Source organism: Choloepus didactylus, chromosome 19 (assembly GCF_015220235.1).
Source record: "Choloepus didactylus isolate mChoDid1 chromosome 19, mChoDid1.pri, whole genome shotgun sequence".
Lineage (NCBI taxonomy): Eukaryota > Metazoa > Chordata > Mammalia > Pilosa > Megalonychidae > Choloepus > Choloepus didactylus.
In genome coordinates this window covers 20,455,855-20,478,611 of record NC_051325.1, presented here as the reverse complement: position 1 = coordinate 20,478,611, position 22,757 = coordinate 20,455,855, and the positions used below count along the sequence as shown (strand labels likewise).

Sequence of the window (22,757 nt, the reverse complement as noted above, 5' to 3'; positions counted from 1 at the left end):
GCTATGATTTAATAGGTCTGGGGTGCAGCCTGAGTACAGGGATTTTTTTCAACACCCCAAACGATTCTAATTAGCAGAAAAAGTCAAGATGTTATCTGACATTGGCCTACCCCTATGGAATGAGTGCAGTCTTTACACTCCCGCTTGCTTCTCTAATGTATCTCCCTCAGAAAGAGTAAGCAGCAACAATAGCATGTACCAAGCTGGTTCCCTTGACTTTTGGCTACAATCTGTGAAACCATAGTTTCACTGGTACCAAATCATTTATGACCCGTTCTAGATTCTACAACGTTGACCTATTCTTTTCCCATCGTCCCCCAACCCCCTCCTCACACACACACAAAGAAAAAGAAAAAAAAAGTCCAAATAACACAATTTATTTAGTTGGAGTCACCAAAACTACCCTCACACTGCTGAATTGTGACTGTGGCCATTTTTAATCCTGAATTTCCCTATCAGCAATACTTTTTGAAGAGCCCTGGAGTTCTTGCTATAGAAAGACACAAAGTAGTACCCGATACTGCTGTTCTCATTGATTTTCTTACCTAAAAACTATCAACTCTTTGAGAAAAGGAGCCAAGGTTGGGTACAATTTCTGTACTCAACTTATTTGTTATAATCAATCATGTGCTGAGCTAGTAAAATGACATTTACAATTAAATGCAATGACTTCAAAAACAAAACACAGGAAACAAAGTGCTCAGTTTCTCAGGAACTTTAAACTCCAAGTAATCCCAACACTATAATTAAAAAAGTTTTAAGGGAACAAAAATCTTCCTTGCATAGGATGAAATGTTATAAACCTCTAGAGAACTACTTATAGCCTGTATTCATAAAAATATTAAGATTCATGGTCTTTCAGTGATGAGTAAATACGGGGAAGTTTAATACATAGATGCTTTATTCAGAGGAATATTCTAACATCATCAGTGCTTTATAATAAAAACACAACTGTTTATAGATATTTTGCATTTTATTCACTGTTAGGAGCAATTTAAATGTCCTCTGTTTTCCTTCTCCTTTGAGAGTGTATACAGTTTTTATTTTGATATCACTCTGAGTTTTGTATCCTCCTATCCTTTTAAAAATGTTCCACGTTGGCAGGCTTGAATTTTCATACCAAAAATATCAAATTTACTATTAACTACAAACTTGGCCAAACTTCTACTGCTTTTCAGAAGCTACCATATTTATCATTTGTTCCAAGTGACCATTTTGGTTTTATTTTCATTTATTTATGAAGTACACCTAATTCTCTTCTCCAGGTGATCAGTAATAGTTTATAAAATCTAAACCAGATGAGACCCAAGAGTGTTAAGGCCTTGAAGTTGTGTTTTATTTTAATTTAAAAAAGAATCAAGATGTCCTTAAACTCTAGAATAGCATATACACCCTTCCAAGTATTTCAAAAATCTGAAGAGCAGACAAAAGAATTTTCTCTTACTACAAATAGAAAAACCACCAGAAAGTTCACAAGCATTTCAAATATAATTATGAACCGGGCAAACCTGGAACTTTCTCTTTAGAGTTGTCTTCTTAAAGAGTTGAAGTCATTTTTTCAGATATTTTTCCAGAAAGCAGTTTATTTGAAGTGCATAAAATGAAATACATCAGTGCTATACAAAATAAAAATATTTTACAATTTTATTTATAAATTAATTTCATAAACTATAATAAACATGATCAAGCTAAAAAGGAAAGTTCTTAGCTTCAATCCTTTTATGGTTAGAAAAATAAATAATTTTAATAGATATCTAAATCTGCCTCCTATTCCAGAGATATTAATGTATTGCAAATACATATTTTCAAATTGTCCCTAACCCTTACACAGACTTAACTGGACACAGTTCTATTTTTTACAGAGAATTGTAAACAGTCTTGGAAAAGATAATTTTCTATTAGTATAAACTGAGTTTCTTCAAATAAAATAATTATAAATTCTTTAATTCAGGTAACTCAAATTAGTTACAATTCATCTATGACAATCTATAGTACAAATCTTTCAATCATCCACAATTAGGTCCAACAATTATTTAGGGTAAAAATTTTACAATGGTCATAGAAGATTTTATTCAAATTCTTGAAAGGTACTTTTGTTCCCAGTAAATATTCCTTCACTATTTCTGTATATTTTAGGAGAACAAAAAAGAAGTAACACCCAGTTACTTGACTTTTTGTTTTTTTCTTGCTTGAAACTGCTCTGTTTTGTTTTTTACAGATTTGATCAACATTGACAAGGCAGGATCAGTGGGCTTCTTCTGTGATTCCTTTTGAATCTCACTCTCTTTTTTCTTTATTGCCTGAGTAAGTTCTTGTTCCTTTCGTTCTCTTTGCCGAGCTTTCTCCTCAAGGATTTTTTCCATAGCTTTTGTTTTCTTGAAATTGGGATCTGAGGGATCCAAATTGAACAAGTGGGAAGTATACATTGCTTGAAACCGTGCATCTTTAACATTTACCTGCAAAGCCAAAAGGAAAAAAATAAAATAAAATTACTAAACCAAGAGGCCCAAAAATGGGCCCAAATTCAGAAATCTGGTGAGTTCTTGAGTATACGAAATATGAATATGTGCATTTGCACTGATTCATTAGAAACTGTTTTCCACAGATCTTCCATGCAGCTTTAAGGTCCACCCTTGGACTACAATGTGCAGGTGACACTGTTCTTCTAATGCAAGGACGATCTACTCAAATAGCAACTAGAACTACACTGGCCACTGAGACTGACTGTAGGAGGGGGTGGTTCCCAAGGCAGGCTTCCTGTGCTCCTAGCATGAAATCTGTTTCTGGCTGGCATAAATAAGCCAGTCATGGTACCTGCTGCTGGCGTGCTATGCAAAGCATAAAGCAGCGATAGTCACTGCATTCTGAGTGTGTTTTAAGAAATTTTAATGTTGATGCCAAAAATGAGTAGCTATTAAGGTGATTCATAGATCAAAGATTTAAAGACCATTCTGGGAAACATGGCGCCACCAAGACCAAGGTCTGGCCAGGAATAAGCCCCAAATTTATCTTCTATCTTTCTACAAAAACACTGTGGTTCCATATTTGAGGGTACTCTTAACTCCAGTCAGGCTTTCAAGTGTTGCCAGGCACAGGGGGCCGGGCAAAAAAGGGAGCAGGGCTCACTGCCATCCAGTGCAACCCTGGGAAACAAGAGGCCACCTGAAGATGGGTCAGCAACTTTACTTAGTTATAGTGAGAACAACACATGGGATGCCAACACCAAACTAATCAAACATATTTTTATGCATGATTATTAATATTTGAAGGCAGTTTTAGTAATACAAGATTTGGCTACATTAATCTATTCTTTGCTTTTCACCGTTAGTAAGAAAACCAATTCACCAAAATGTTCAGTGGAACAGTTGCATACATGGAACTGACTCACACAAACGGGAGCTGCAGAGTGGCCTCAAAGTCCCTCTCCCATGCTACTGAGAAGTTATCTGTATGCTCCCCTCCATTCTTTGAACAAATTCCCTCCCTTCCCACCCCCCATGTTCTTCTAGGCCTATTCTTCATGTTAATTTTTAGAAGTCATTAAGTAGTTGCTGATAGCTGTTTGTAGGTTTTCTGTAAAGGGTTCCAAGTCAACCTTTGGAACTCTGTGCCCATTAGGAATGTATACTTAGCAAAAAGAGGGAAAAAGGAGAGATGGAAACAAGAAACACAGAAATTAAAAAAGCATGGCCTATACTGTGCTGGCCACTCTACCGTGAGAGTATGAACTGACATGACACGAACCTGCTATTCCTCGGGCTTATTTCTGCATACCTTTCCTAGCATGAGCATCACACTGAGTGTGATTCTAACTTTCAAAGCTATATATTTTTGGTGCAACACAGCTGCTGAAATATAAGCTGACTACTTTACCTGGTGCTCAACCAAAGAAACACTCTGATCCACTCTGGGAATGAACTGGCTACAATGGTTGTAGCTTTGGCTCCAACATGGACCCTTCCTCTAAGACTTTTTCAAGGGTAACTTGGAATATACCCAATTTTTGTCTCAGGTGCTAATTTTAAACCTAACTCCACCTTTAAGTGGCTAATGACTTGTGTCCTTGGTATTACCTCAAAGTCATCCTCTAATAATTCCTTCTTTTTCATGAGCTGTTTTTTCTTCTTTTTGCTCAGATTCTGATGTTCCACAATCTTGTTGTAATTGAAGTGTCTCTTGCTGTCTTCCTCCTCATCCATCATAAGCAAAGCCATTTCAGCCTGTGGAGAGAAAAAGAAGTTCAAATATATGAGAGGGTTCCCCCTTTCCCCCACAACAAGGAGTATGGGACACAGATATACCCTAGAGGAAAGGAGAACTCAATCACTAATAATGCCCCAGGACACACTGATCGTGCATTACTAAAACTCATAAAGTAACACCACAGATTTTCATATAGCAATAAGGTAGAATCTTTAAACACTGAGAGCAGGAGAGGGCCAAAAGCTTATATTTAAAAACTAGACCACATTTCATTGAATTTAACTGGTTAGCAGGCTGCAGGTATAAGAGTTCCCCAAATAGTAATTTGTTTTCACTTTAGCTTTTTAAGCAATGACATTAGATCTAGCAAACATGTAGTATTTTGTGACACAACCTATTCTTTTCCAAAATACTTTCACAGCAAGGAATTTTTTTTTTCCTTTTGCCTTTACTCTTTCAAAATTGATACATTTCTATCAAGGCAGGATCCTAATCTTTGCTTCTTAAATCTAATAGAATGACTGTTCCCATTAAATAGGTATCATCTAGTAACCATGGGATTATATATGAACCTTCAAGAATTAAGTAAACAACCATGTATACTGGAAAAAATGTTTAGAGTATGTTTCCAGGCCTTTGTGAAACTTGCTAAAGTACCACTTTCGACAGCTTTAATTTCCTTTCACTTCTATAGCTAGCACTTGTAGTTGGCTTTCTATTTAGAGCCAACTAAAAAGACTGTTGCTTTTTAAATAACTTTATGAGCATTACTGTACATGCAATGAGGGGAGAACAGAAAAGGTGCGTTAAGATGTACATGACAGGTGGCCAGCCAGGCTCACTCCCAGAGAGGAAAGTGAACATCAGATTTAAAGCCTTGCCTCAGCAAAGGGACCTCTGGAGTTCCTGAAACACACGGCTCACTGCATTTTCAAGAAAGACTTAAACTGTATACATATTTATGTTGTTTGCAATAATAAAAAGAAAGAAATCAGCATTTGGCAAGCCATGAAAATGAAGTCTGTGTTACAGGACAGAATCAGAATGAATGAAAAATTATGGCAATATTATTTCAGACATTTTAGTAATAGATTTTTTGTCTCAATTATATTGAGGATTTTTAATAATAAGATACACATGCCATAGATTTGAGATCAATTTTAACTTTGTACTAATTGAAGAAATGATGTTTGGTAAAAAGGTGGTATTTTAAAACTATGTTGCTAAACAATTACGTGCTTTGTAATTTCTTTATAAATGTCATAGATAAAATTAGTCCTTTTTCCTATTAAGGACCCTAGAAATCCATGTGGAAAACTTAATTTAAGTTGTAATTATCAATTAGCCACCAAGCATATAACAAATAAGACATTTTACCTTTTGTTTTTCTATTTCAGTTTTTTCCTCAGGAGATGTGCCATATTTTGTAGATTTCATTGATTTTTTCTTTATACCTGGCACAACACACCAACATAAGAAGGTTAAAAATTACAAGACAATATATTTATATTAGTAACAAAAACACAGTATATCTAGGAATAATCTTAACAATAAATGGGCTAATACCATATTTTTTCTTTGTTTTTTTTTGTGCCTATTGGAGTAGAGGGTTCAAAGGGAGTTGGCATCAGGGTGGTAAAATATGAAAGACTAGCCTCAAGAGTAGAAAGGCTCAGAATCTACAAAGCCATGTTCAGTCATTCTAGAATGATATTGCACAATGTCAATCCTTTCTTAAGTGCTGGAAATTGAGACACAGACAAAGTAATTTGTCTGAGGGTAGTAAAGTGAAGAAACCACAATTCACACCCAAGCACTCTGACTCGGGCTCTCGAATAAACTACTCCACTCCTGTCCTCTAGGAAATGTCATTCTCTCTCGTGATGTCTTTTTTTTGGATTTAAAATGAATTTTGTTGTCAAATTGCAAAGTAAAATTCACAGAACATACAATGGTGGTTAAATAATTGCAGTTACTAGGGGGATAAGAGCTAAGTGTAAAGTTGAGAGGCTTTAGAAACTGCTCTATTAAGCTCCTGCTGTCCTGAGAGAGACTGTCCTGCATAAATGCCCAGCCAAGGCAACATGCCAGCATAAAAGCACTGGTCAGACTCACTGCTCAGTGCTACCAAGTCATTTATTTCACACTTGCAAGAAGAAATATTTATTGTATATAGCCCTTCCCCCTAAAATGAAAATCAATATATTGGCTATATTTAAATGTTTTTCAGGGAAAGAAAAATATAACATTTTCTCTCTTCTAATTTATGTATATGTATTTACATATTTAAGAATAATCATGGTGCCGCTCTCTCAGGGCCTGACTCCCACCCACTGAGTTTACCTCTGCTCTTACTCTGTCAAGGTAAGAGCTTCTTTTGAAGAGAATGAACAAGTGACATGTACAGAAGATTGTCCTATGGCAAGGATAAAAAATCAGGCTGTATGTGATTAATACATAGAGAAGATAAAGATCTTCACATATAGCTGTGGGAAATAATTTCAAAGAGCTCGCAATGAACTGTTCTGGGTTTTATAACAACCTGGTGAAAAGTCATAAAAATAAACTTGAAAAGAAGACTGCAGTACGGGAGGAAAAACAGAAACTCCGAGATGGCCAGGGCTAAAAATGATATCCAATTTTAGTGTGATGAAAATTTCTTTGCTCACAAAGAATTTACTATGTGCTAGACTGAACTGCTTAGTCAAAAGATAAATAATGTGTAGTAATCCTTTTTGCACTGTTAACAAGATCACATTAGGAGGGTACATCTGAATTTATTTAAAAAAAAAAAGTGTTTTTTCTCTCTTTGGAAAGTTGTCAGATTTAAGTTAAATGTAGACAACTGGGGAAATGAAAGTTCCTGCTCTGAAATGTTTTCTTTAGTTTTCAGTGAATCCTTTGGCAAGTAAGAATCCATATCCCCTGGGACTGCCACAAAAAGTACATACAGATTGATTCTAATATGTCACATACTAACAGAAGCTTCAGTTGGATGTTAAGAGTTTTATAGTTAAATAAAATAAATGTAAACAGTCCTTACTAAGGCTACTATCCCTTTAAGCAAAAACAAAACAAAAATAAACAAAAAAAAAAAACAATACATTTATGGAAAAAGATGTGTTGCAAGAAATTGACCTGCAAAGGGAATATCTGTAAAAGGAAATTCCATTTTCCATTATTTGTATTATAAGAGAACTTTCCCATTAAAAGAATTCCTGCAGAGGCTTGAGTGAAGTACTGCGCATGAGAAAGAAGTTAGGAGAGTTCACTGGAGGCTTCACGGGAAGGAGGTGTGGCCTCAGTACTCATCTGACACGGGTGGTGGGACTCCAGTGATTCACTCTTTTTGCAGCCATTTCCTGCTTCCAAGACTACTTGTCCATAATCAGATGTCTGTTAATCTTCCTCTGGATCTGGGCATTCTGGATTTCCTTGGAAATCCAGCAATTCCTCATGTCCAGATCTTACACATATGAGTCCTTGCTCTGGCCTCAGTCTTTATGACGTAGAGTTAAAAAAGTAGAGGGAAGCCCATTAGGATTCAGGTTATACCACCTACCAATTGGCCATTGGGTAATTCACCTATTTTTTTTTAATTAATTTTTTTTATTAGAGAAGTTGGCAGGTTTACAGAAAACTCATGTAGAAAATATAGAGTTCCGATATACCCCACATAGTTTGCCTTATTATTAACACTGAATTTGTGTTACCTTTGATACAACTGATGAAACAATATTATTATAATATTAACTACTAAACAAATTTTACATTAGGGTTCAATGTATTGTACAATCCTATGGTTTAAGAATTTTTATTCTAGTGATGTGTATACAGCCCAAATCATCTATGTTTTTGAGCTTCAGTTTATTCATCTATAAAGTGGATGGATTAGAAGACAGAATGCATAGAAAAGCATTGCTAAACTGTAAAATCCATACAAGCAGTACATTGTAAGCACCCAACATATTGATTGAATGAAACAAATATGTGTACCACAATTACTAGGCTTTCATGGTGGTTTAATCAAATATCTAAAACTGTCAAGACAAAGAATCCTTTTTAATAGAGTATGTTTTCAAGTGATGTACTTTATTTCATTCCTACTTGCTAAAAAGCAAAATCTTAAAAAAAGTGGAGCTTACACAATTAGATAGCAATAGAAAATTTTTTAAATATTTTCTAAAATAAGTAAAATAACTTTGTAACTCATAATCTAGAAGTGTGTAATTTTCAAAACACTCATTTTACATCAAGTTTGGTTTAGGACAAAATAATAGAAGAAAACTTATAAAAGATCTCTTGCACTCACATTGGCTCCTACCCTGAGCCAAACAGCAGGTCTGGCATCAATCAAATGAGCTCAGTTTCCTAATGTTTTGAAAGGTATGTAAGTTTAGCTCTATGGGACTGCCTAGGGCAAAGGTGTTATAAATGTACCCACGTCCACCTGGTTTATAATATCTCTGTCCTGTTCAACTATGGACTTGAGCTATACACTCTTCCAAACACTGGAGAGTCAATTCATTATATTTTGGAAATTTCTAGAAACCAGAGAAAACCTTTTTAGTTTCTTGATAAAGATAGGATTTTCCAAATTTATTTTATGCATTAAGCACTCAATAGTATAAATTAACAAGGATAAGAAGCAAAGGCAACTTAATATACATATATAATCCTGAAACCCATCTAATGATTTATTTCTATTCTTGCCACAAACCAGAGTTTGTAAAAAAATTCTCAGCCTTTCCTAATTTTCTTTTTCCTTTTTTTTAAAAACAGCTTAAGTCCAGACATAAACAAGGACTCCTAGGAAGCATTCTAAAATCAAATGTATATTGCAAGCAACTAATTTTATTTATACCTCTTCCTTTGAAATTTCTGATATTAACTATGCACAAAGTTTATTCACCATTTAACTGTGCTGATTCCAAGAAACAGGCTACTCCAAACCATCTAACTTAATCTTCTAATTCTGCCCTTAGTTCTGCAATCTGACCAAATTTCACATGCCAAACGCAGCACTTTGGAATGAGAACAAGGAAACTAATGCCTCACATTTCTCCATTATAAACTTGGTTTCCTTCCTGAAATTGGAAGATAAAGCTAAAATCCATCATCTTCCAGAAATACCGCTCAGGTATGAAAAAAAGCAGAATACACTAAGTTTCCATTTCCCTTTCCAATTCCCAAGAATCTCACATCCTAAAATATATTTATTCATCTTGATCTCTTTTTCTTAAATAAAATGTCAGTGCTTAAAGACTAACAACCCCAAAATAATTTTGAGCAATTGTGACTTTCCTGTATTCTGGCCCACTAGTCATAAGGGACAAGAAGCAAGGAAACTTCATAAAATCCTTCTCTTTACAATGCTAGCTTGAAGGTGCCCCAGGAGCAAGCCTTTCAGGGTTCATGTAGGTAGTATAAAGACTGGGAAAAGGCAAAATGCATGAAAACAAATAGAAAATGTTTACAGTGATTTTTGCACTGACTTGTTCAACTATTTCTGGACCTTACCACACACAGACATGCCAAAAAAGGTTAAGAATGAAAGTACTGAGGAAGGATGGAGTGGTGGTAGCATATAAGCAATGGAAGCAAGGTTCCCTGGACTTAGGACATTGGATATCAGAGAGTTTAGAAATTCAAGGAAAAGGGAAGTAAGAGGAAAGCTGGCTTTTAGCTATAATGAAGCAGGATAAATGCAAAAGGAACAAAATGATAGACGTTTTTGAGGATTTGGGTAGACAATGCTTTTATACTATAATACCACATACAAATTTTTAAAAATCAATTTACACACACCCACAAAAATATATAAACAAACACCTTCAATTCTTTATAGCCTTTGCAAATAAAGACCTAGAATGGATGTTTTATTAAAAAAAGAATAGAAGATGCTATGTCCTCTTTTGATTAACTCTTATCATCTCATAGAGTCAATCTGATTGTCTATAAGGATATTTCCTAAAAAGGAATCCACAATAAACTGTTAAAATCAACCATGTTACCAAGAACCTCCTATAAAGTAATTACTCCTGTGTGTATGGGAGGGGTCCGATCAACCATTATCCACCACAGGACAGACCTGCTTACAAGTTGTAGATATTTTTAAAGAATGATAAGCTTATGTTTCTACCCATGTCAGCTTTTTCCATTAGATTCCAACTGAAAACTACAGACTTGGCTTACCTGTTTTTTTAACTTCTTCAGCAAAGTATGAGTCATTCAAATCAACATCGGAGGGAAGGTCGTCTTCACTGGTCTCTTCAGCAAGAGCCTTAAAGTTGAATATAAAAAATAAATACAGTTTCATTATTACCAGGACTATAATATATGTACATGAAAAAAACATTAAGCATTTTTTTAAAAATCATACAGTTCAATCTAAAATTAAACTTTTTCTAACAAATCATTTTTTAAATAAATACCATCTAGTCATTTGTGCCAGTCTGAATGTATTGTGTCCCCTAAACGCCATTATCTTTGACGTAATCTTGTGTGGGCAGACGCTATCAGTTTTGATTAGATTTCCTTGAGTGTTTCTTTGGAGATGCGCCCCACCCAGCTGTGGGTGATGACTCTGATTGGATATTTCCACAGAGGCATGGCCCCACCCATTTAGGGTGGGCCTTGATCAGTGGAGCCATATAAATGAGCTGAAGGGCAGAGGGAACTCAGTACAGCTGTGAGTGATGTTTTGAAGAGGTGCTACAGACAAGAGGGACACTTGGAAGAAAGCACAGGAGCTGCAGATGAGAGAAAGTTTGAAGACGGTGCTGAAAGCACTCTTGCTCTGGAGATGCTGAGAGGACAAATCCCCAGGTGCAACTAAGAGTGACATTTTTGAGGAACTGCAGCCTAGAGAGGAACGTCCTGGGAGAAAGCCATTTTGAAACCAGAACTTGGAGCAGACGCCAGCCACGTGCCTTCCCAGCTAACAGAGGTTTTCCTGACACCATTGGCCATCCTCCAGTGAAGGTACCCGACTGTTGATGTGGACACTTTATGGCCTTAAGACTGTAACTGTGTAACCAAATAAACCCCTTTTATAAAAGCCAATCCATCTCTGGTGTTTTGCATTCTGGCAGCATTAGCAAACTAGAACATCATTTCTTTTATTTGTTCAACAAATACTTATGGAATAGTTAATAAATGCACCAAACTATGTAGGGCTTTTGGGAGACAAAAAAGTTATCAGACACATGGTTTCTGCCCTCTAAAGTCCATAATCAATTCAGGAAATTAGTCATGTATATAGACATCTACATAATTAATAATTCAAGACAGGAAGTGCTAGAAGAGACATAAAGTATTACAGACAAATTAGGAAATTACTTGTAGATTGGTGAACAGTGAAGAGAGGTGGCCTTATCACACTCACAACAGAGAAGTGGCAAAAATGGTGCTCTGTGGGTTATCTTGTAAATTATTATTTAAAACAATTTTAATCTATTTGCTGGTTAATTAAAAAAGGATTTTTAATTATAAAATTTTGTGAACATATACAAAAGTAGCAAAGATAGTATAACGAACTCCCCTGTTTCCATCACCCAATTTCAACAATTATCTTGTTTTATCTATGACCGACTCCCCAAACCTGCTGGGTTACCTTAAAATGAAACTATTGATTAAATTTGCTTCAATCAAATTTGAACCAACTATCTACTAAATCGGTATATTCAAATTCAAAATTCAAGCCTATAAAATAAATAGATATTTGAACTAAGTAAGATCTGGCTAACGGAATTAAGTCTTATTTTGAGGAATCTAAAACTCTGCAAAATCATTGTAACAAAAAAGTTTAGAATGGATACTGGTAACTATCATTCTGCAACAAGCCCTAAACAATATCTGTTTTGACACTAATATCCTTTTAAGGACAAGAGCTTTTCAGAATTTTGCCTCCAAACTATTATAATGGATTTAGCAATATGTTATTAACAAAGAATATTACAGAATACTTATATATTTAAATATATATCTCTTTAAATATATGTATTTAGCATATAAGCAATGGAAAAAATATGAATTTTCTTTAACTACTTTATAGACCTAATCTATAGCTGTATCAAAATATTAAATACCATGGCACATAAACATGTATTCATTTCTCAAGCTATAGTTTCACAATGTTAAAAATAAAGTCACTCAGGGGAAAAAAAAAAAGCACAAAAATATTTTAAATTTGAAGTAAATTCTCTAAACTCTTCCATATCCAGAAAACCTGAGGTGTTGGAAGGCAGCTGCTGGAGTCATCAGGTCCACTACAGAGCACTGACTCTTGAGCACACTGGGCACTCAACAAATGAATTTTGAATGTTGTTGACAGGCCAGTCTTTCTCCCAACAAAGGCAAACATTTTGTAAAAGCAAGAAGAATTCAAAGCTCCTTGCAAATGAAAATTGAACAGAACAGCCACTAAAGGTCTCAGAAATGGAGACAAGAGACTACTTATAATACCACAGAGATGCATTTGAAAGTCTTCAGATAAACTGATGGCTTAGACACTTCTAAAATTATTACATTTAAGCTATTTTACTGTCTACTTAGTTTAAAGGAAGTTTTATGGAAGAAAGAGAGGCAGCATATCCATGGGGTCAGGGTCTTACTCTGTTTCTCCATTTTACTATCCATTTCCAGAAAAACTGAGTACAACAGAAATACAAAAATCATTCCATTGTATCATTCAGCTTTGCAGCACTGTATCATTACAATAACTAAAAGTCACAAAAGTACAAAAGCTTACATGATATGGACAGAAACAATACATTAAGTTTGTAGGAAGAACCCTGGACCTAGAGATCATGGATTCTGGTCTCAACTTGGTCACCAACAAACCACTGTATTTTCCATAACTATAAAACAACAGAATTGAACTAGAATTAATTATTTAAGATCCCTCAAATTCTAAAATTCTGTTATTATTGATGATACCATCTTAAGGCAATGGCTCTCCTGCCAGAATGCTGCATTTCAGGGACATCTTAAGATAAGAGTACTTTTAGTAGTGAAAACCGTAAGTGGTCTTTGCTATTAATGAGGACTCCAACTCTGGAAAAGATGTTACCCCTGAATAATGGGAGTCAAATTTTCCAAAGATACACTATTAGCACAGAGAAAATATTCTTGATAAAGGGAGTTAATAAATGTTTGTACCAATAGCCATAAACTTCTTTTTCTATCATACATAAACTGGCTGTTTTAAAACTTACTAAGAATAGAAATAGTTAAAATTGGACAACACTGCAACTAGTCACACAAAAGTCTATTGCTATAAAGATGATAAGAGACATGAATGACGATACCAAAAAGTGAAAATTGTAGGCTGACACATAGAAATGTCCAGCATGGTCTCATTCATGTTATATATATATATATATCTTCAAGTAAAAAAGTCTGAATGCACTGCTTTTCTTCAAAAACACAGAACAGAATCATATTGCTTTACATATAGCTATCAACTAAATTATCAACTAATTAGGTAGCATGTGAATAAAAATATTAGAGTGGTGCTGGGCAGAAAATATTTAACCTATTGTTTTCTCACTTTCCTCTTCCTTAAAATTATGATGCTAACAAGGTTTCCTCCAGTGACTGCCTACATTATGAGGTAACGGAAGCAAAGCATTGGCACCTTCTGATATACAGTAGGTGTTCAATAAATATTTGGTCGTAATTATCATTAATACCTTTTGTTTCTTTTTCAGTCTTTTTTTCTCTTTTTTCTTCTCTAAGAATTGTTCCCAAGGAGTCAGTTTATCCTTTCCTTCTAATTTGTTTTTGACCATCTCTTCTGCACTCTCTTTAAGACCTGGGGAAAAACCCAAAGTTTAGTTAAAAATGTGTATCTTTATTCATTTAAAAATGTAATTTATACACAGTTAATAGAGTAACAAGATGTAATGTAACTGAATATCTGTAATATCCCAAGGTCAGAGACTCATCACAAGTAATGTGGGATAAATTTATACCAAAGCTATTTCCCAATAACAAACAATAAGCAACCTTCCACCCCCCAGCAATTTGATATGTAGTCAAGACACTAAAGAAAAGTCCTTTATTTAGGTTCAAACCTCATTTCTCTATACTTGACTTAACTGTTTTAAGCCTCTAAGGAAAATTCTGGAACAAAATCTTCTTAGAATATGACTAAATGGTTTTTCTGGTCTTTAACATAATTACCTCTACTTCCTCTGTCACCCAAGTCACCCAAGTGAGAGCTTGTACTTCCTGGAGACTATGGGTGACCAACACAAACTGATTAGTCAGGCCATCCCCGGTGAAATACCCCAGGAGGAAAGAATTCTCACAATCTCTGCTCAAGTACTCTGCCAGATCAAATCTTTACGGTAAAAAGGACTACCAAGTGCAGATTCCACTTTTGTATGGTTTAACTTTCAATGCTTTTATTTGTTCTTATATTTCATTTCCAAAGGCCCTTGCTCCCATACTCTACAGTGTCTGACCAATGTTTCTTGGTGTCTTATGTAATAACTGGAGTGGGGTTAGAAGGGGGAGAAAAGCCCTAAGGCTGATCTATCAATCCACAAAGACCCTCATCACTGCCAAAGTAAAGGAAATAGGACTGCCGTGCAGCCACCTCCTTTTTATAAATTCAATTTTATTGAGATATATTCATATACCATACAATCATCCACAGTGTACATTCCATTGTTCACACTGCCATTATATACTTGTGCATTTACCATCAAAATCAATGTTTGAACATTTTCATTACCACACACAAAAAATAATAAAAGTTAAAGTAAAAAAGAACACCCAAACATCCCATACCCCCCATCTCTCCCTATTATTCATTTACTTTTTGTCCTCATTTTTCTGTTCATCTGTCCTTATACTGTACAAAGGGAGTGGGAGCCACAAAGTTTTCACAATCACACAGTCACACAGTATAAGCTATATATTTATACAATCATCTTCAAGAATCAAGGCTACTGGGTTGCAGTTCAACAGTTTCAGGTATTTTCTTCTAGCTATTCTAATATGCTAAAAACTATAAGGAATATCTACATAATGCAAAAGAATGGCCTCTTGACTCTATTTGAGATCCCTCAGTCACTGAAACTTTACTTTGTTCCCTTTCTCTTCCCCCTTTTGGTCCAAGAAGGCTTTCTCAATCCCATGATGCCAGGGCCAAGCTCATCCATGGGAGTCATATCCCACATTGCTAGGGAGATTTACACCCCTGGGAGTCATGTCCCACAGAGGAGGGAGGGCAGTGAGTTTACCTGCAGAGTTGGCTAAGAGAGAGAGGCCACATCTGAGCAACAAAAGAGGTTCTCTGGGGATGACCCTTAGGTACAATTTTAAGTAGGCTTAGCCTCTCCTTTGCAGTAACAAGCTTCATAAAGGCAAGCCCAAAGATTGAGGGCTCAGCCTTCTAAACTGGTAGTCCCCAATGCTTGTGAGAGTATCATTAATTTCTGAGGGGGGGAGGAATTTAATATTCCCATATTTTCCCCCAGTCCCTCAAGGTGGCTTTGCAAATACATCTTTATTCTCTGCCCAAATTACTCTGGGATGTATTGGGGCTTCACACCAACCTGTACAAACCAACCATTCACTCCCTATTCAACATGCCATTTAATTATGTTGTTTGAATAAACTGACCATACAGTTTATTCAGTTTATACAGTTAAATTATATACCATTTTCCAAAAAATATAGATTTTACACCTAATAAACATCTCTTCCTTTGGTCTCACACAGAAGTTGAAGTTTTAAAAACACTGTCAATATTGTCCTTTATCCTTTAGTCTAATTTCCCTTAGTCCTAACCAAGTCCATTTCGTTCATATCTCTCACTGAAGTCTGATCTCTTTTTTCAGACTCTTTAACATTTGCTGTATGGGGTAATGCTGACATTCATAGGTGCTGGACTCTGGCTCTGAGTCTCAGGTGTCACACAGATACCCAAAGTTCCAGGGACTGACCAGATTATACACAAAGAGCTCAGCATCTCAGAATTTAGAAATAAAAATTATAACTCAGGAATAGATGTAACTGCTGTAAGAGCTTACAATCTAGGAACCTTCACAATAAGCCTTCCCCTGATAACCTATGCTCTCAGACTCCATTCTCAGAGCTTGCACATTATAGTTAATCCATATTAGTGAGGCATTATCAAGTTTTCTTTCTTCTCATTTCTGGTTTATTTCACTCAACACACTGTCCTCAATGTCCATGCACCTCGCAACTTCACTCCTTCTTGTAGCAGCTCATTATTCCATTGTATGTAAAAACCACATCGCCATTTGGTTCGTCAGTAGGTGTACCCTTAGGCCACCTCCATCCACTGTAAATCATGAATACTGACGTACCATAAAGCCCACTGTGCAAATGTCCATTCCTGTCCCTCTTCTCAATTCTTCCAAGTATATACCCAATAATCAAGTTGCAGGACCATATGGCAACCCCATGCTTAGCTTTCTGTTGAACCACCACACTGCCCTGCAGATGGGCTGCACCATTCTACTTCCCACCAACGGTGATTAGGCGTATCCCTTTCTCCACATTTTCTCCAGCACTTGTATCCCTCTGTTTATTTTTTAGATGGTTTATTCTCACACCATACATTCCACCCTAAGTAAACAAACAATAGTTCCCCGTATGTGCAGTCCCCTTTAATAATAAAGATTATTATTATTTCATTTTGTCGTATTTTTTGAAGGACCGGGTTGAGCAGGTTGGTGGGTGTTTCAAATGTTTAGAAGATACAAAAATCTATGACAAATAATAATAAATGGGATAATTCAAAATGCCGTTTTAAAAAGAGACAAGCGTAAACCCATATCATCTTCCAAGATATACTCTAAACTCTAAGAAAGAAAACAACCCTAAGGATATCATAATTCCCTTTCATCTGAATGAGGATACTGAGATTCAGAGACATTTAACAATGTACCTAAGAACACGCAGCTAAGAAGTGACAAAACTGGAACTTGAACTGCTGGTCATCCTCTATACTACTACCAGAAGCATCTAAATATTGGCTTGACTTACAGAACTAAGAAATGTACAGTCCACAGAATAAAGTCTAAATGCTTTGGGTCTCAGGTACTTTATCTGCAAAATGAGGCTGGTCAAAATCATGCAACTACTCCCTCCCCCATGCATTTTTTTTTTTTTTTAAAGAACCCTTTATTCTTAAAATATTTGGTGGAAGTCCAAATGTATACAACAATTAAAAGCAGTGCTACTTGGATTAAAGTGAAGATGGAGAGCCTTGAGCCCCCTGAAGACAGCTTGAAACAGCTGTAACCGATGATCTTTAAGGTCTCTTCCTTGGCTTTTAAGCCAAGACTTAATCTCCAAATTTCTATGACTTAGAAAGTATTAAATTATATGTACATTCAAGGTTATGTAGATTTGTTTTTATGACATACTGCTAGTAGGATCTCTGATTTATTGGATGTCAAATCAGAAACACAACTCTCAATTCAAAAACGTTTTTTATGAGAAAAACTTAATCCATTTTACTAAACAGCTTTCAGGAGAAATGTGGACTGTGTCAAGACCTCTGACTGAGTCAACAGTTAAATGGCATCCAGGAAATGTGAAATGGGATCCTCATATTAATGTATAGTAAAATTTCAACTCAACTTTCTCCCCACATTTGGGAGAAAGCAGCAAATTCTGATAAAACAAGCTGATTTCAAATAAAATAATTTATCTATTATGCTTACGGATCAGCACATAATCAATCTAGTCCTAGTCTCAACTTCTAAATGCACAGTACTGTATTATTATATATAATGTTTATAATGATAATTAAGGTATTCTACTATGATTTCCTCATGCATTTGATGACTTCAAAATATTAATATATTTTAGAGACTTTTTTTTTTCACCAAAAAGTATTCTGATTAATTTTGATCCTTGAAATTAAACTCTACCTCTAGCTCAGCAGAATGCTAATGGAGAATCTATGCTGTTATCTGTTTTAGGTGGCTTAGCGTACTGGTTTGATGTCTTGATCTCTTCTGCTCCATATGTGAGTGAGTCTTGAGCTTTTCAGGGGGACATGTATTCTTTGAGAATCTGATGAAAGATATGGACTTTCCTCCAAAAACAAAAACAAAAACAAAAACAAAAACATGCATACAACGTTCAGGAGGAGGAAATGGATACCTGATGCTCATCTCAGTTTAAGGATCCAAGGGCCTCAGCCAAAGGATCTGTACAGGGACTGGAGAGGTCCAGGGGGAAAGGTTACTGATTTCCTAACTTCGAAACTTACTGGTACTGACATTCATAGGTTCTTATCTACACCGGGTGTCCTCAGTTTCAGCACTATTGTCATCTTGGACCAGATAATTCTCCATGAGTGGTTGACCTGTAAATTGTATGATGTTTAACAACATCTCTGGCCTCTACCCACTAGATGCCAGTAGCACCTCCCAGTCATGACAATAAAAAAATGTCTTCAGATGCTGCCAAATGTCCCCTTAGGGGACAAAATTACCTCTGGTTGAGAACAACTCTTTTAAACAATGATTAGATTTAATTTTTGAAAAGAAGGGCTATTTGTTATTTATACCAAATAAGTAATATGTTACGTGGTTTGGTACTCGATTACATAATGTCTTTTCTATTTTAGAAGTTTCATCTGTGCATGCCTTTTCTTCCAACTATACCAAAAGCAGTTTAAGGTCATCTTATTTTGCATTTCATAATGTTTAGCATAGTGCCAAACACATAATAAGTACTTAATAAGCACTTAATCAATCTATCTTGAAGGAGGGATTCTCATTTCAAGCCAACTGTTTGATCTCTCATGTTTGCAACATACTCTCTCCAACAGAAAATGAATCAAAACTTAAGGATCTAAATAAATAGCCTTTATCCCAAAGTGGTTCATGTGGGTTTTTTTTTTTTTTTTTTTTTTTTAAAAAGGACCTATAGCTCTAGCATAATTCATGAAATTTATTCTCAGGAAATACTCTTTTTCTGTATTTAGTTTGTTTACAACACTAAAGTAATAGTACCTTCAGTTAAATACAGTCTGTAATTTTTTTGCCTGGCTCCCACTAAATACACCAAAATAGGAGAATGACAAACACATTGCAATGAATTAACACACCACCACAATACTCAGAAAAGCTTTGTTCTCATTGTCATCATGAGGTCATTTAAATTTTCTTGCCACAGATCATAGTTGTTTATGTTCTAAGTTCTTAAAAATATGCCCATCCCAAAAGCCTCTTGGCATAGGCACAAGAACATTCTTCAGAGACAGTTTAGCTTCATTTGAGAGCAGCCACTATGGGACTGAAAAACACTTCATTATAACTGTTTTTAGTTTTGCACAAATTTGTTTAAAAAAATTTAACTGTGTATCCAAAGATGGCTGAATTAGTTAAAAACATCAAAAATCCTAAAACTAAGGGGCAAAACCCTTTTCAAAGCCAACCACGAACACAGATGATTCAATTATGACAATATTAATTTAAGTGCAACTCATTCAGAATTATTTTGACAGAGTGCATTCACACAAAAGTACATACAAATATCCTCTTAAAATCCACTAAAACAGGGATATACATTCTTCCTGAACTTACTCATTTGAAATATTTGAAAAATCTTCAAAGAGCAGGACATGAATAACTTAAAATAACTCAACTAGAGACAACAATTGGCTTTGTTTATAAAAACAAAAATTCATGATTTAAGATTTTTGATATAGGTTGAGACTGGAACTTTTTTATTTAAATAAGGACTTAGAACCCATGGAGAATATTTATGAACGCTTTTGGCTCAATCTTTTTTTATGGTTGTATGTTGTAAATCAGACCACGTAACACTGAACTCCAAAAGTAGTTTTTAAAATGTAAATATCTACCACCACCACCACCACCACCAAAACTCCCAGCTTGAAATCCACTCTGAGTACAAGGCTTTTTAGGGGAAAACCACTGGCCATGCTCTGGAGGAACATGAATCAAAGGTACCCTTTCACAGCTAGCCAGTTATCTCCAATGGCGTGGGGAAAGGGAAGGACACATTTATCCATATAACTGAAGTCACAGAATACTTGCTCCTATATGAGTACTGGGGATCTTTGCCACAGTGCCATTTTTCACTCCATGATAGGGTCAGGTGATTTTGTACAAAAGGCATCCTTAAAGCATATTGGTTAAGCCAAATCATCAGTCTGTTTAATGAGGAAGATTAAGAGTTGAGCTGTTTTCAACACTGCTTTGATTCACACCTCATAATTTCTTGTTCAAACTTCTGTATATCCCTCTCTCCTTAACTCTGACAGTAGCATATTCTTCTATTCTCTACCATTTACCACAGTTACAAATTGATATTTATTTGGGTGATTAAAAAAATAATAATAATGATTATCTCCTTACTAGACTGCAAGCTTCATAAAGGTAGAGGCTTATCCAGACAGCTTATTTTTCTCAACATGGTTAACTCTAGTGGCTATTGAAAGGCCTGGCATACACCATGTACCTAATAAATGTCTGTTGAATATAAGTGCAAATAAAACGATAAACGAGTCAAATTTGTTCCTAATTTTATGGACAGGGAGCAACAATGCATTAAATTAAAAATAAAATAACAACACGTCCTGGGAACACAGCACAAATTACCAATCAGCCTGAGCTAACAAATCTCTGGATGTATTTAATATCTGTTAGAACACTATTATATCTACTGTGTAGAAACAACACAGACAGCTATAATAAGGATAATTAGGATAAGAGGGTATAGGTAAACCTTAGACTGGGGACTACTGCTTATATTAATAATAGGAGGGTATATGCGAACTTTAGTTTCTGTACACCTACAACTTTTCTAAAAAAAAAAAAAGTTAATTTTTTTATCTTCCAAAATATTCAATGATGTATCTATAGATGATACCCTAAAGTATGTGTTCAATGAATAAATGTTAATACTTCTGTTGTTGTTGATTGCCTAAAAGCTATTTCACCAGTTAGCAACTCTTTTACTATTTGTCATAAATTTGAGATCATCACACTCTAACCTCCTCTAACTCTCCCTTAAAATGATGCTTTCCATTTGCAAGTGTATTCAGTTTACTGTGAACCAAGCTGTCCGTGCTTCTTAGAATCAAATGTTCTTAAAAAGCTGACTTCAAATACAAGACAACATTTGGGCCTCATTAGGGAGCTATTGTTTCATGTATTTTCCTACGCTTTGTATGTTTTCTTTGCCTTTCAAGTAGTTTGTAATCACAATGTATATAACATCAAGCTGTCCTAGTACTTAGAGACTAAAATTCTGGCCAAGTTTGGTGAAGCCATCCTGCTATTTAATTTATGGCAAAAAAGACTAAAAAACGACTTGTTCTGTTATTTTTACACAATGTTAACAGACAAGGTAAAAACTAAATGAAGACTTTTCACTGCATGGCCGAAGTAAAAACTAAGGGAATTTTTCAGAGTCTAGTAAAAAAAAAAAAAGAAAGCTCGAACAGAATGTTAAATTGGCGAAGAAGCAGGGAGTTTTTCTTGGGGGGGGGCGGGCGGTGTGTGCATACACTAATCCACTCTGGTTTAGTATAGATCTTGGGTTTAAATTGGATGTTAGCCAAGGAGGCATGAGACAAAGCTTGGAAGCCTGACCATGGCTGAAGGTCCCATCAGAGACCACCACATAAAACCGAGATCTTAAGGTGTCCACAGTGGATAATACCCTTCCCCTCCAACTCAGAGAGAATACATGCCTATGGGCAGAACAAAGGAAACAAAAATAAAATTTTTCCAAAGAATTTTAACCACAAGCTCACAAATCCACAGGCTTGTGGCTGGGATTCATACTATCTGTGTGGCCCAAAATACCCCAATCCAAAATTCTATTTTCAGTTGGTCTTGGAATGGAATTGCCCTTAGGCACCAGGCAAATCTTCTCTAAAAGAAGCACCTTGTACTCTGAGAATTCCTACTGGTAAAGACCCAAGGACAATGAGATCACAACTAAAATTCACTAAATACAACAACTGAAAGATAAACAACCAAATTTAAAAATGGGCAAAAGACTCGAGTAGACATTTCTCCCAAGAAGATATACAAATGGTCAATAAGCACATGAAAAGATGCTCAATATCATTAACAATTAGGGAAATGCAAATCAAAACCACAATGAGATATCACCTCACATCCACTAGGATCACCATTATTATTATTTTTTTTATTTTGAAATAAATTCAAAGTTATATGAACAGTTGCAAAAACAATACTAGCCCCATACACAGAATTCCATCATACCCTGACCCCCTCCCCCAATAGCTCAATCCACCAACATGCTGTCACATCGCTATTTCTTTCCCTCCCTCCCTCCCTCCCTCCCTATCATCCATCATCTATTGCTCTGTCTTCTGAACATATGAGAGTTAGCTGCACACATCCTTGAACATATCCTATAATTCACGTATACACTTCCCATGAACAAGAACATTCTTTTATGCAATTCCATTAAGCGCAGCTAAGAAGTACAAGAGATTCAACAATGATACAAAGCTTACATTCTATATTTCCTTTACCTTATGTCTCAAC

General features: G+C 35.5%; 1 protein-coding gene across 2 annotated transcripts in view; it reads right to left on the bottom strand.

Annotated features, from left to right (window-relative positions):
* Positions 1-414: 414 nt before the first annotated feature.
* ESF1 (ESF1 nucleolar pre-rRNA processing protein homolog) overlaps positions 415-22,757 on the bottom strand; it is an 86,609-nt gene continuing 64,266 nt past the window's right edge. Inside the window, exons 9-13 of one of the 2 annotated variants that reach the window (XM_037811844.1) lie at positions 13,899-14,020; positions 10,399-10,486; positions 5,581-5,657; positions 4,074-4,220; positions 415-2,456 (exon numbers count right to left, since the gene is read on the bottom strand). In XM_037811844.1, coding sequence (XP_037667772.1) covers positions 2,163-2,456; positions 4,074-4,220; positions 5,581-5,657; positions 10,399-10,486; positions 13,899-14,020 — 728 coding nt within the window. In that variant the 3' untranslated portion in view covers positions 415-2,162. The remainder of the gene's footprint in view (positions 2,457-4,073; positions 4,221-5,580; positions 5,658-10,398; positions 10,487-13,898; positions 14,021-22,757) is intronic. The other variant, XM_037811843.1, reaches the window with a different exon arrangement.